Raw genomic sequence first — 13,752 nt, 5'->3', positions numbered from 1 at the left:
CAGCCTGATGTATGAAACGCAGTATTGAAAGAAACACTAAGTTGAAAAATAGCACTAAATGAAACTTCTTATAATTGTGGTGCCGTAGGTCTCAATTCGACACACTGGCTATGAGGGATGACATACTGGAGAGCTCCAGAATCATTTAGACAGCCTGATGTTCTGTAATAGTCAAATGTTTAGGAGAATCCCCCGAGGTTGAGTAGATTTGTAATAAGGGAGTAATTACTCTGATTTCCTTTGTAGCCTTACGGCTGCTCTTGGGTGGATGCCAATGAGTAATTACTCCCTTATTGTGTTCTGTAATGTGCGCTGACAGCGCACAGCGCTTCGGTGTTTTCAATTTCGCCTTCATCGAAATCAGGGCCACCACAGTTCGGATGGAGTCCTCGATTTTGGCATAAGCAGCTGAACACCGAAGCACTCAAGCAATGCAACGGGTACTATATGGAACTGTTTTCACAAAAGCCGAATTACAAAAAATGAAAAACTCTTAAATCATCGTTAATTACCCTCTTGGAGAGACTAACCATCCATGCACACCGGTTCGTAATGTATCAGTGAATCCAAATAAATTTATCGATGCTTCGACTTCTGGCACTCCCGGGGCTTCCTGGGCACTAATGCTTCGCAGCATGCATGGCCACGTCGAGCTCGGCCTGGCGACATTTTATACCGACACATTTTAAAGACATGTGATATTGCAGCACAATTCGAGCTGCATTTATCTGCGATGCACTCATGAACCCATCCACTTAATGACGTAAATGTAAAAGCAAGTGGCCCACGTCTGTCTGCCTCTGCTGAAAAAGGATTTCAAAAATTGTGTCACTAGCTCTTTTTTTTTCACTTCCGCCTATTCCACGGGCAGCCGAGATACATCCTAGCATATACTGTCTAATTGTCGTGAAAAGAAATTGCACACAACAAAAAACACTGGCGCACACAATTACTACAACTCAACACGGAAGTTACTACAAGACTTAATACAAAAGGCATGCTTAGCTATTCAATGCTTAAGGCGTGCGTGCGTGCGTGCGTGTGCGCGTGCGTGTGCGTGTGTGCGTGCGTGCGTGTGTGTGTGTGTGTGTGTGTGTGTGTGTGTGTGTGTGTGTGTGTGTGTGTGTGTGTGTGTGTGTGTGTGTGTGTGTGTGTGTGTGTGTGTGTGTGTGTGTGCGCGTGCGTGCGTGTGTGTGTGTGTGTGTGTGTGTGTGTGTGCGCGTGTGTGTGTGTGTGTGTGCGTGCGTGCGTGCGTGTGTGTGTGTGTGTGTGTGTGTGTGTGTGTGTGTGTGTGTGTGTGTGTGTGTGTGTGTGTGTGTGTGTGTGTGTGTGTGTGTGTGTGTGTGTGTGTGTGTGTGTGTGTGTGTGTGTGTGTGTGTGTGTGTGTGTGTGTGTGTGTGTGTGTGTGTGTGTGTTATAAAGTCACATTTTAGCACAAACGCAAATGCGCATAGAAATTATAATGGTTCCAGCTGTCTTGAGCAGGTTAAATCATTTGCAATTAAAGCAGAAGAATGACAATGCAACAATAGTGACTTCTTTTTGTCGTCTTTGGCCATTATTAAAGGGCAACAGAAGATGTTCTCGAATTCGATGAGTTTAAAAGGGCCGAATGTCTGAAACACGCAGGTAAAGCCTGCAAAATCGTTCTGCCCTAGGATATGAAATGGCGATGTAATCGCCGATTAAAGCGGCATCGGCGTTGAGGCTTCTCTGCAGTTTACGGCGACGAGCAGAAGATGCTTGTAGGATGTGCAGTCACAAACATAACATACACAGGGAAGTCCCACTGCCATAGACTGCATCAGGACGTCCTGTAGTAGTAAATACAAAGGAGTGTCAAAATACGCTGGGAAAAATGTTATAAACGATGTTCAGCCTAGATCAATACGAGGTAACTGATATGGGAATGGTTAAACGTTTAACAATGTGATAGTTATCCAGTCATTAATTCTGCAGTTTATTTTGGTTCGGCTTCACCATACCTCAAACACTTACACCCTTCATAAAATTGAAACAAACATCCTCACCATCGCTTCCTTTAATAGCCGACGTGCCTCAATAGCCATCACTATCCACTCCATGCCCGTCTCCTTTCAATCACCCAAATTTTCATCCGCTCTCCCCTTCCTCTTCACATGCTCTCTGGCGGTGGCAAAACGGGGCAATCAGGTAGTGCTAATCCAACAAGCAACATACTTGCTCAGAGCTTAATATTGAGCTAAAAATAAAGTGACTTCCTCTCTGCCGACTCAGCTACTCAACTCTGATCTCGATAAGAATAGATCCCCGTCTACGAAGAAAAAACGAGGTCTTACGCGTTGAACATCAGGGCACCCTCCCTCTGGTGCGTGGTACGGTAACCGGCTAAGAAGCGATAAGCGACGCAGCCGTGCTCAACACAGCCATCAGACAAGAACCGGGAAGGACGAACAAAACACCTGACGCAGTTCTAAGCGAGCTGGATTTTGAGCGTTCTGTATCTTTGCCCGTTTCTATTTGACCGGGACTCCGAAGGCCGGATGAGCACAGATGAGCTGTGCCTACAGGAGCGCATGTCACTCACCTTTGAAGCCATAGGTGTCTTCCCCCTGCCGGGGCATGCGCTTCAAAGACATCCAAAGCGTGCAAACATACATGTAGCAAAATCTTTACGAACACCAGCGGCCTTCACCTTCTTCCACTTGTCCTTTAAATTGTCCTTTAAGTTGTCGCAATATTTCTTCAATTACTTTTCACTTCGCTTTGAGACCCGGGGCCGACCGTAGAATTCTTCATTCTACACACACACTGATAATCAATGCCAAAAGAAAGACTAAACAAAAATAAGGTTCAGAACGTTTGAAGAAAAGAACACGACCCGTCCAAAAGATAAAGGACGCGGATGGCAGAGGCATCAACACAGCAACGCTGTAATGACGGCTGGCGGTCGTGTTTGTATATTACACAAATACAGTATTGTGCGTTTTTATCGTGAAGACTCAAAAGTTTCCCCGCCTCAACCGCTGGCTCATTTGCGATGAAACTGCACACAGAGCTTGCGTATTATGGTAACTTTTGTATCGTAGGAAGTTTGACAACGGTACTTACTTAGTTGAGCCGTGCATGATGCGAAAGCATAATCGTCTACGTAGAGATCGGCAACCAAAACCCGCAGACAACGCTTTTTCGCTGAAGGGCGGCAGTGTCGCCATCTGTTTGCGGTAGCGCAAAGCGTCCCGACAAGGCCGTCGAGGAGAGCGTTGCAAGGAGCGCGGGCCGTTTGAATATGCCGTTCCTGTCGTTTCGTCTGCCTCTACTGAAGCGCTTACAACATTTTCGACTAATTAAGCGGAAAAATATTAGAACAAATGATTTAACGAGGCTTTACCTTTTAAAGAATATTGTTTGCGATGCTCGCCTCGGCGGCCTTGTCGTGACGGTTTCCACTGCCCAAAACAGATGGCGCCACTGCCGCCCTTCAGCGAAAAAGTGTCGTCTGCGGGTTTTGGTTGCCGATCTCTACGTAGACGATTACGTTTTCGCATCATGCACGGCTCAACTCAGTAAGTACCGTTGTCAAACTTGCTACGATACAAAAGTTACCATAATACGCAAGCTCTGTGTGTAGTTTCACCGCAAATGAGCCAGCGGTTGAGGCGGGGAAATTTTTTAAAGTGTTCACGATAAAAACGCACAACACTGTACAAACAGTATACAGTGTGTCCAGGCTAACTTTAGCCAAGGGCTAAAAGATAAAATATTTGAGGTAGGCCAGGGAAACCACTTTCATACACCTACCAACCGTCTTGCGCATCATAGGCAATTTTTCTTTTGCAATTCATTAATTAGCAAGTGAGATATTTTTTCTAAATGCGTAAATATTGACTAAGGATAGCAGATGTGAACAGCAAAGCTGGAGAGCACCTTCAGAAACCCCCATTCCATTCCTTGCCAGCCTTGCCAGCAGCTCATTTCGTTCACTCAAGCCAGGATTGAGAGCAGCCCAATCCTGGCGCGCGAATGCGCTAGTCACGTGATTTTGTACTATTGCGCGGGGTTTTTCTTTGGAGCTCGGAAAAAGATACACGTGAGGCTTTCTTTATCGCAAATAATAAAATGGGGGTTTCTGAAGGTGCTCTCCAACTTTTCTATTCACATCTGCTGTTTATAATCAATTTTTACGCATTTATAAAAATTATCTTCATGTTCATGGCGCAAACGGTCTCAGCTCAGCCCAGATTGGCTTTCGTCACGGATGCTCTACATGGTCCGCGCATGTGGATCTAGAGAGTAGATTCCGGCTCTCGCTACGCAGGAGGGAAGTTTCAGCTTTGGTCACCATTGATGTAGCAAAGGCCTATGACAGCGTAGAACATACTATTTTACTTAACAGACTTGCTCAGTTACATCCTCCAACCTGCATTTGTGCGTGGATATCTGAATTTATGAAGGACAGATACCTTTACTGCACAGAGGGAACTCTATGTTCTAATACATATTATCAATCAAGAGGTGTGCCGCATGAATCGGTGCTATCCCGGCTGCTTTGTAATATTTTGGTCAGCGGCATCCACATTCGTCCTGATATAACAGTTTTTGTGTATGAAGATGACCTAGCTTCTTTCGCCTCGGTCAGGGATATCCATTTTCTTTACCAGATTCTGCGGGGATATTTGGATGCCCTTCCAGTATGGTTGCACGGTATTAATTTATCCCTGGATGTTGGCAAAGGCGGCGTTTTGGTATTTCCTCCAGACACGCCTTTGCCAATTTCATTAGTCCATCACTCTAACAAGATTCCACAAGTTGAATCTGTTCAATATCTAGGTGTTACTTATCACTCAGCATTAGTTTGGAGCCTTCGTATAAAGAACAATGTGTTTAAAGGAGAACGAGCTCTAGACCGGCTGACAAGAAAAGCCAATAAAAAGTTTTGGATGCGCCGCGACATATTATTGTTACTATACAAAGCCTATAACCTATACTTGAATTTGGTTGCATTCTGTTTTCTGGTAGCGCAAGCTACAAGATTCAACGCTTAATCTTGCTGAAAAGGTGTGCTCTACGTCTCTGCCTTGGTCTCCCAAAATCAGTTTCAAACGACCTGCTTTATCTGGAAGCTCGTACCCCTGATCTAAATTCCCGCTGTCAAGTACTCACGGTGCGAACTTTCCTCATGTCGTTGGATCCGGTGACTGATGTCAAGCACTCCCATTTTTGTGTCTCAGTCGGCCTTATTCTTCTCTCATTATTGGCCACGGTATCAAATGCCACAAATTATGTTAACGCAGAACCTTTTAACACCGATTGGTGTGTATCTCAGTTACTTGCAGTGGGTTGATGACACGCCGGCACCAGTGGAATTCCATTTTGACCACATCTTCCCATCTCATGCAAAACAGATGCCCGCAAACATTTTAAACGGCCTTCTCTCTGATCACATAGAGAAATACCCCGATCATGCAATGCTTTCTACCGATGCCTCCGTCAGCTGCCAAAGAGCCGCTGTTGGCATGTTTTCGCAAGGTTAGGTATGGAGCTGTTCTGTCCGCATCCCAGATTATATTCCTGTATTCTTTGCGGAATTTTTGGCTCTTGGAATGGCCCTGTACAAAATTCCATGTCATGTGTCTCACGTTATTATCCTCGCTGATTGTTTGTCAGTTCTAGTCTCCCTTGAAACTTCACAAAAAGGTTTTTTGAGCCGTTTCCTGCGATTTTTTGTCCCATGCACTTTGAAGGAAGTCTGTTTTGTCTGGGTCCCTGGCCATAAAGGTATTCATTCAAATAAGGTGGCTGATTACTTAGCAAGGTCTGCTCTTGACGGGTCAGTGACATATCCCGTCTCAAATTGTATCCTCCTGGCGATTTCCAGCTTTCAGCGGTTCTCACACATATCAGTCAGGTTACGTGATCCCCTACTAAATACCACTGATTATCAGCACTTAGCATATAATTGGAATATCCGTTCGTGTAAAACCAGGCTGTGTGAGTTATCAATGACGCCGTTGCGGTGCAGGATTCCCAGCTTAAATTTAAATCTATGCAGGCGTGGGTCGACACCGACAATCCTGTGACGCATCGGGGAAGTAGAATCTGTAGACCATTTTCTCCTGTACTGTCCAAAGTCCGCCCTTCAAGGAAAGATTTACCTGGAGGTCCCTCTCTCCAGGTTAGGGCCCCATTTACCTCTGCAAGTGTTACTATCGTTCGGTGCGAGCGCTAAAGGATTTGCATTTTGCTCAGTTTGTGGGATTCTCCATGAGAACATAATTGCAACTGGTAGGTTGATTTGCTAACTCTTTTATAATTCTCGAACTCTCCCGTAATCTATCCCGTTCCTCCTCTCATTGTGTTGGAAACTTCACGTTTCCAGCGGTTCCAACATATTTTAGTCAGCTTGAGTGATCCGTTGCTCAATAGCGTGGATTTTCCCCACTTAAAGTACCCATGGAATATCCGGTGCTGTAAATCAAGGCTTTGTGAGGGGTCAATGACGCTTGTGCGATGCAGAATCCCTCACTTAAATTTGTACTTATGCAGCTACGGGTTCGCTGCCACAAATATTTGTGTCTCATGTGGGCAAGTTGAAACAATAGATCATTTTCTCCTCTCTTGCCGGCGGTTCGCAGTTCCGAGAAAGCTGTACTTGTAGGTCCCTCTTTCGAGGTTAGGACTCCCTGTCTCTTCCAGTTATTCTCTCCTTTGGTGCGAGCGCCAAGGGATTCCCGTTAAGCAGTGTTTCCGGCTACCTTCATGAATGTATAAGTGCAACTGATCGATTACCTTGTTAGCTGAATACAAAATTTTGTTGCATGTCCAAAAATGGCGCTGAATTTCAACGTAATTTAAAGTGTTCGCAACAAAACGTCCAGAAAACGGCTTTCATGTTGTGTGTGCGACATATCATGGAATATGCCTGTGTTGTATGGGACCCTGCACAGCAATCCTTGATTGACAAGCTGGGGAGGATCCACAACAGGGCAGCAAGGTTTGTCTTAGGAAGGTACGGGTGAAGAGATAGTTGTACGGAAATGAAAGGTTATTTGCAATGGGAATCCCTTGCTTCTCGTAGAAGGAAGTTAAGGCTACAGTTATTCTACTCAATATTTCACAACAGAACCGGCATAAATCGGGAAATTTATTTTAAACAGCCCTTTTACGTTTCAAAACGACATGATCATTCTTACAAAATTCGAAAGTGCCATGCCAGGAAACTTGCTTGCCAATTCATTTCTTGTCAAGGCTGTGCAACAGTGGAATCAGTTATCGGAAGTGCAAGTATGCTCTCTTCATGAAGATGTATTTTTTGCAAATTTGTAACCCCCCCTGCTGTAACGCCTTTCGGCAAAGCGGGGTAATTATTGAATAAAGAATGAAGAATACTTGATTCTTTTCCTGGTAATTCATAGTTCTTTATATCATTTGAAGTTTCAATTTTTATTTTTATTCAGTCTGTTCACGTATTTTTTTCCCCGCGCAGATACTTAATTGGCATTCTCTAGTGTATACCTTCACCAATCCCCCCGAGTGGGTATGTGCCATATTTATTTAGGTGAAGAAGAGGAAGAAGAATACGAAGGCCGTCGAAGACCTGATCGGGGACGACCTCAAGACAAGATGGAAGGAGCACCTGCAAAATACAACAAGCGCGTCGTCACGACCGCGATCGCTGTTCTGCTGCTCTTCGGCGCAAAATGTAAAGCAGGTGAGCATTAATGGTCAGCAGCGGTGTCTGCTAACGCGGTCGTAACTATAGAGCCCTGCTGCTAGTGTAATATGCTGGTACGTTGACTTGGCCTTCTCATGTTACTTCAGAGACGTAGTGTAAGGTAGTGACCAACTAGAAAAGCTGCTCTGAAGCAGCTGCTTGGTTCACTGCTGATAGCAGGCTTGATTATCGCTTATTGCTTTCGGGCAGGGAGCGCATTGAGCATTAAATATTTCTGCCGGTCGACACTGAGATATCAACCCTGGCCTCAAGCGGTCATGACTATCATGACTCAGTTTGGGGATGACACAAAGCCACGCCCAACGCAACGTACTACATACATAGTTTTGCCTTAACGTAACAAAGCGCGATGACCATCTTGCTTTTTCATTGGGTAGTGACCAGCTCTTGCGACGGCAGAAATCTGTTCCATATCGATTGCGTTCGCCTCCAGGTATCAAGCCGCGTATTTCGCTAGCTGGTGACGTCGAATGCTCAGGTGTGAACGTATGCCACCAGCCTCAACGGCCCTGAACTGTTGGCTCAACTTAGAGGAGACGCCAGCGGCCACCGGTGAATCCGCACGGAGCGCCTTCTTGATTCATCATAGCCTATCTGGTGGCCTTGTAGCTCGCCCGCCCAGCGCTGAGCTATCCTTCGGCATTGCTGGTGCTCTCATGTTATTTACCCTCGATTAAACACAGAGAAGGAGTTGAGCCCGTTTCTCGGCCACTACGAGGTGCTGTCGTACTCGGCGGGTCAGCTGGAGCTCAACACAAGCGTGCACCGACGCAAGCGCTCCACTGAGTACTCGGCCGACACCACCCACGTCCGTTTCAAGGCCCTGGCGAGGTAGCGGTAGCACCTGTTGGGGTTTGTGGACGCAGCGCCTTCTTTAGGTTATAATACGCCAAACACATCTTTTTATGAGTTTTTATAGACGTGAAGGGCCTGAAACTCGAGTTTAAGCCATATATGCCCAGATGTCATCAGCCTGACTACGCCCATTGCAGGGCAAAGGCGTCTCCCATGTCTCGCCAATTAACCCTGTTCTTTGCCAGCTGCAGCCACTGCATCCCCGCAGACGTCTTAATCTCATTCGCCCACCTAACTTTCGGCCACCCCTGCTACGCTTGCCTTCTCTTGGAAAATGTCTTAGAAAATTAAGGTGTCCTGGATTCATTAGAGGTACCGTAGAGCACGTAACCGATCTTATTACCCTGTGCAACTCATCAATGGCAACAGAACCAAAAGTGGTAATGGTCTCTGTGGTAGTAGCTTCAACAGATTTATTTACTGATCATCAAGCATTCTAAGTGTAAGCCCGCTTTAGCTGAAGCAAGGGACAAAAAAATATAGGTTGAATGCCAAGAGCGTCGGTGCTGATTTTGTTTTTAAGAGTATCTAACCTAAACCTCTCCTTCGGCGCCTTCTCTCAGTTATCCCGCGGTTAAAAAACACGTCAGAAATATTTAAGTGCTAGGAGTGCTCTCTGCACATCTCCTTCCTAAACCTGCTGTCTGCATGCCTTTTCTTCGAGTGCTTCGACTGCTTCGAGTGCATGAGTCCAGTGCCCGCTGTGCGCAGGTTTCTGCTGAATCCAAATATGATGATGATGAATTTTTTTATGGCGCAAGAGCATCTGTGGCCAAAGAGCACCATGGCACAAGGTATTTCTTGTACACAAGCTAAGTACTGGTTGGAAAGTGTAATGTCCGATGCCAGGACAAAACTGAGGATTATAGGCAGTTATCTTAGAAACAGCCTCGTGGATGTGAATTCCCATAGCTTCCAGTTCTTGGAAGCCACTGAAGGGAAATGTACATAATTCTGGAAACTGGTAAAGCGCACTTCTTGAACTAGATTGTCTTCTGTCCGAATTCTAGACACTTTACAGCCTGCTGTCATTTGTTACGTACGCCGAGTCCGCTCCCATATTGGCTCAGCTAATTGTAGGTTCACCTGCCGGAGTAAGGCCTGCAGAATTCATGGGCGCCACGTGCAAGTAATCGACGTGCACATTGGTAAAGCGCGCGCAGCAAAACTACGCTCTTTTGAGCCATACGTTCTCAGCTAATGCTAATTTTGTGTGTCGGAGGAATGCCAGCCATCCGTATAGTAGACACGGACACGATAGCAAGGCGACGTCTCAGTAGTTTTTGTAAAATAAGCCAAAAACTTTCCGCGGAAGCTCTGCAAAGCTGGCGAAAATTCTAAAGACATCCCGCTTTTTTTTATAAATCACTGGTCGTAACAAGGTCGTTTTTTATGCCGCCGAAACGAAACTCAAGGCCAGAATTGTGATTTCCAGATCGTGTAAAAAACCCTCCTCGTGCACCAAACTCTATTGTCCAATGACGCGAACGTTAAACTCGTTGCAAAATGCAGAACTGTGCTAACAGTGAAGCAGAACTATGCACCATCTAGTCTGCAAGGATGTGCTCACAGGAGGAATACGCGGTTAAATATTCAGCGTCAAAATCAGGAGGTAGCATACAATCGTGAGGCTGGTGAGAAGTGGGTCAGCGAAAATACCTGGCCATTCTTTCGCTTCCTCGCAAAATGACTCCGTTACACGCTCAGTACAAACCAGAGGTGGCCCCGTACACGTGACGTGCCACACCGTTGCCTGGGCTTCCGTAGGCAGTCACTCAGATCGCCCTTGTGTGACACTGAGTGTGAGGCAAAACTATATGTGCTTGAAAGCTGATATGTTGAAACTAACATAACGAAATGGATTCACAAAATAACAGACGTAAATATGTTTTGGTTTTGGTATTCCCGACGTCGACATAAAAATAGCTGCAATGAGGCGCTCGTTTTTTTTTTGTTTGTCCTCATTTCCAGAGACTTCCACCTCGTACTCCGGAGAGACATGTCTGCTTTTTCCGACAACTTCGTCGTGAAGACTTCACAGGGGCCCGTCGACGTCGACATCTCGCACATTTACTCAGGTCATATTGAAGGTGGGCTCAGCCGATCACTTTGATGCTTCTGCTCCAATACGCCTCGTGAATTCCTTTCCTTACCGCGTCAATCGAAATCGACAATTCGGACCGACGGAGTTGCACTGGCCTTAGAAAACTTTCGCTCTCGTTCGAACACATCGCGCGTACGCCCTTCCTGGCCACATTTCAATGGCCGTCCATCGAATACACCCGCGATGTGAGAGAGACCTCAAGCAAAATCAGAGAAACTCCCACTCCACACCAGCTTCCTCAAAGCATGCACACTTAGTCTCAAGACAATCGCGTCGCTTAAACAGCAAAGTAACTGGAACACATTTTATTAACTCCCTATCATAATCTGGCACTTTTAATTTATTTCATTTATTCATTTATCACAATCACCACAGCGCCAATTTTTGCACGGCATTACAATGGAGGAGGGCGGGGGGGGGGGATATTGCAAAAAACGTTTCAGGTGAAGATTTGTGTGTGCATTCAAGAAGACTGAAAACGAGAGGTCACTTTTTTTTTTTAAACTATATTATACTCTTCAACAACGAATCGCAAAAGAGTTATAATTACAGACTCAAAGAAGAAGTAATGAAGCTTACGTCGCAAGGCCTAGCTAGTACAGATCATTTTCACAAAGATAAATAGCACTGCTGCATTGAACTGATACATTGCAGCAATAATGAGAAAAAGTTGTCCTTGCCCATAGTGGTGGTGATATGGCACTGTAAACGGCTCCATTCAGAAACTGTGCGGCGGAATAACGACCTTTTATGTCTCTCTGTTTGGCACCCAGTTTCTCGAATCTTACTGAGATGGTCCCGTTGTGAGGGAGCATAATCGGGAGGAAGGATATAGTTGTCTTGTAGTCCTGTTCGGGAATGAAAAATTTTCTAAGAAAACTTCAACCTTAGTGCCTTCCTGCCATTATCTGACGAAATCCAGTTAAGGCTTTCCTTTGCCTCTAATTCACTGTACAGTATTGTGTAATTGCCAAAATATATCGTACCCCCTACACGACATGCTCGGAAAGGAATGGCAATAGCGGCAGATTCAGCGTGTGATTTTGCAGCGATAGCTGCATTACGGTAGCATTTCGGGCCTTCAGCGTGGCGGTGGCACGTGAAGGTGGCAGCTCCGCCACCGCCATGTGGTCACGTCGTTGATCACGTGACCAGCCACGTGTTGCAAAGCAGCTGATGCCGCCGGCGGCGCGGCGCGCCGGCGAAACCGAGCTGCCACAGCTGTGCGCATGCGCCGTGTGAAGTGGGAAGGAGATGAAGGAGGAACGCCCAGCGAAACCGAGCGGCGAAAGACTGGCTTTGCCATTCGACTAAGCAAGTTCCACTCGGCCAGCTGTAGCTATCGCATCACTCCAGGTTTAACAAGAGCTAAACCACCGCCAATTTTTTTATCTCTCTGTCTTTCTAGCATTGCATGCCTAGGGTAGAAAGCCCACGTGCATCCATCCATGAGCCAGTGCGATCACCTCGTGCACAACTCTGAACGACAGGGCGTTGCATGCGCATCGCTTCCAGGTGATCCTGGCAGCCTCGTGTACGGATCTGTGGTGGACGGCGTCTTCGAAGGACGCATCAGCACGGGCGACGGACGCGTGTTCTACGCGGAGCCGTCCTGGAAGTACTCGGGGCGGCTGTCGAAGCCAGGCCACACGGTCTTCTACGCGGGGGAAGATGTTCGCCTGCCGCCTCAGCTGGAGGCACACGGTGGCTGCGGTTTGGACAAGCTGCAGGCGCACTTGGCAGCCCAGGGCATCGAGCTGCGTGCTCGTTCGGTGAGCACCTTCCTCATAAGCATTAGTCGGTATAGATCTGGCACCGTTCGATAAGCTGCATCATGACAGAAACTATTTTTATGCAAGCCCAATAAGGGGGAGTTACCGTCGATATGAATCGCCAAATCTTTATCTGCAATATTGTACATTTACTGGCGGATCTCGATTCTCCTTCTTAGGAGTCCAAGGTGTTTAAGGACGTTCGGGGCACACCTCTACGGCCTCCCATAGCCGATGAGCAGCTTAGGGACTTTAAACTGCATATACCGCCATTCCCATTATCATGTTTTTTTTTTCAGAAAGCCAAAGTTAAACATCGAACAAATGATGGTTTCACTGCTGACATCTAGCCCTACACATCACCTAGAGTCATTGACTACAGCACAAAGCTATGCCCCAGAGCATCCACGCAGGCACATTTGATGCTCTGTCTTTTGAATCGTGCCGTAGGTAAATGTGAACACTGTAAAAAAGAAAACCCCTTTACAGGCATTTTCAAGTCTTGGTCATTCGCACCAGGCCCAGAAGGATATCTTGTGCTTTCATGCATCTTTCACGCTGGATGTTTTGCGAAAAAGGAAGCCCGAAAATGAAAATATATCACATAAATGTTTTCTGGTGCATCACATGCCATTACTGCCGAGCTAATGGCATTTTAGCGTTTCTAAGAAGTTTGCGGGGATGGGGTGGCAGCAGCTGGTGCAGGACAGTGTCAGTTGGGGAGATATGGGAGACGCCGTTGTCCTGCAGTGGGCGTAGTCAGGCTGATGATAACACCTCTACACCTTTCAGGAAAAATGCATGCAACGGGTTCAGCATTTCGTCCCGCTATTACTACACTCTTCAGCATGCTTGACATTTACCGATTGTGATGCCTACGTAAAGTATTATACCTGCAATACCGGAGCTCTTCATAACAGTGGATAGGCTGGGTGCACCTACGTAAAATAGTTATGAAAGTGCAACCATCAGCAGTAAGAAATCTGGAAAAAAATTTATTACCAAAGCAAAACGCATCTCTACACAAAGCCTAATAAGCATATATATATATATATATATATATATATATATATATATATATATATATATATATATATATATATATATATATATATATATATATATATATATGCCTCTTTATATCCCAGACGCAGAGGCGGTCCCATTTCTAAACTGCTCTATTTGGTAGAATTCTTCAAGAACACGCGTGTTCCGAGATGTTCGCCCCCAGTGTTTCCACTTGTAAGTGGAAACATTGGGGAAACATTATACGTCGCGTAATTACGCATGCAAGGCGGCGGCAGTAC

The 13,752-nt window shown here is 46.0% G+C and overlaps 1 protein-coding gene across 1 annotated transcript in view; it reads left to right on the top strand.

Moving 5' to 3' along the window:
* The first annotated feature begins 7,558 nt into the window (after positions 1-7,558).
* LOC144094448 (disintegrin and metalloproteinase domain-containing protein 10-like) overlaps positions 7,559-13,752 on the top strand; it is a 33,496-nt gene continuing 27,302 nt past the window's right edge. Inside the window, exons 1-4 of the mRNA XM_077628383.1 lie at positions 7,559-7,690; positions 8,398-8,545; positions 10,541-10,659; positions 12,189-12,445. Of these exons, the coding sequence (XP_077484509.1) occupies positions 7,603-7,690; positions 8,398-8,545; positions 10,541-10,659; positions 12,189-12,445 (612 nt within the window). The 5' untranslated portion in view covers positions 7,559-7,602. The remainder of the gene's footprint in view (positions 7,691-8,397; positions 8,546-10,540; positions 10,660-12,188; positions 12,446-13,752) is intronic.

Source organism: Amblyomma americanum, chromosome 6, assembly GCF_052857255.1.
Source record: "Amblyomma americanum isolate KBUSLIRL-KWMA chromosome 6, ASM5285725v1, whole genome shotgun sequence".
Taxonomy (NCBI): domain Eukaryota; kingdom Metazoa; phylum Arthropoda; class Arachnida; order Ixodida; family Ixodidae; genus Amblyomma; species Amblyomma americanum.
This window is presented reverse-complemented; position numbering and strand designations above follow the sequence as displayed.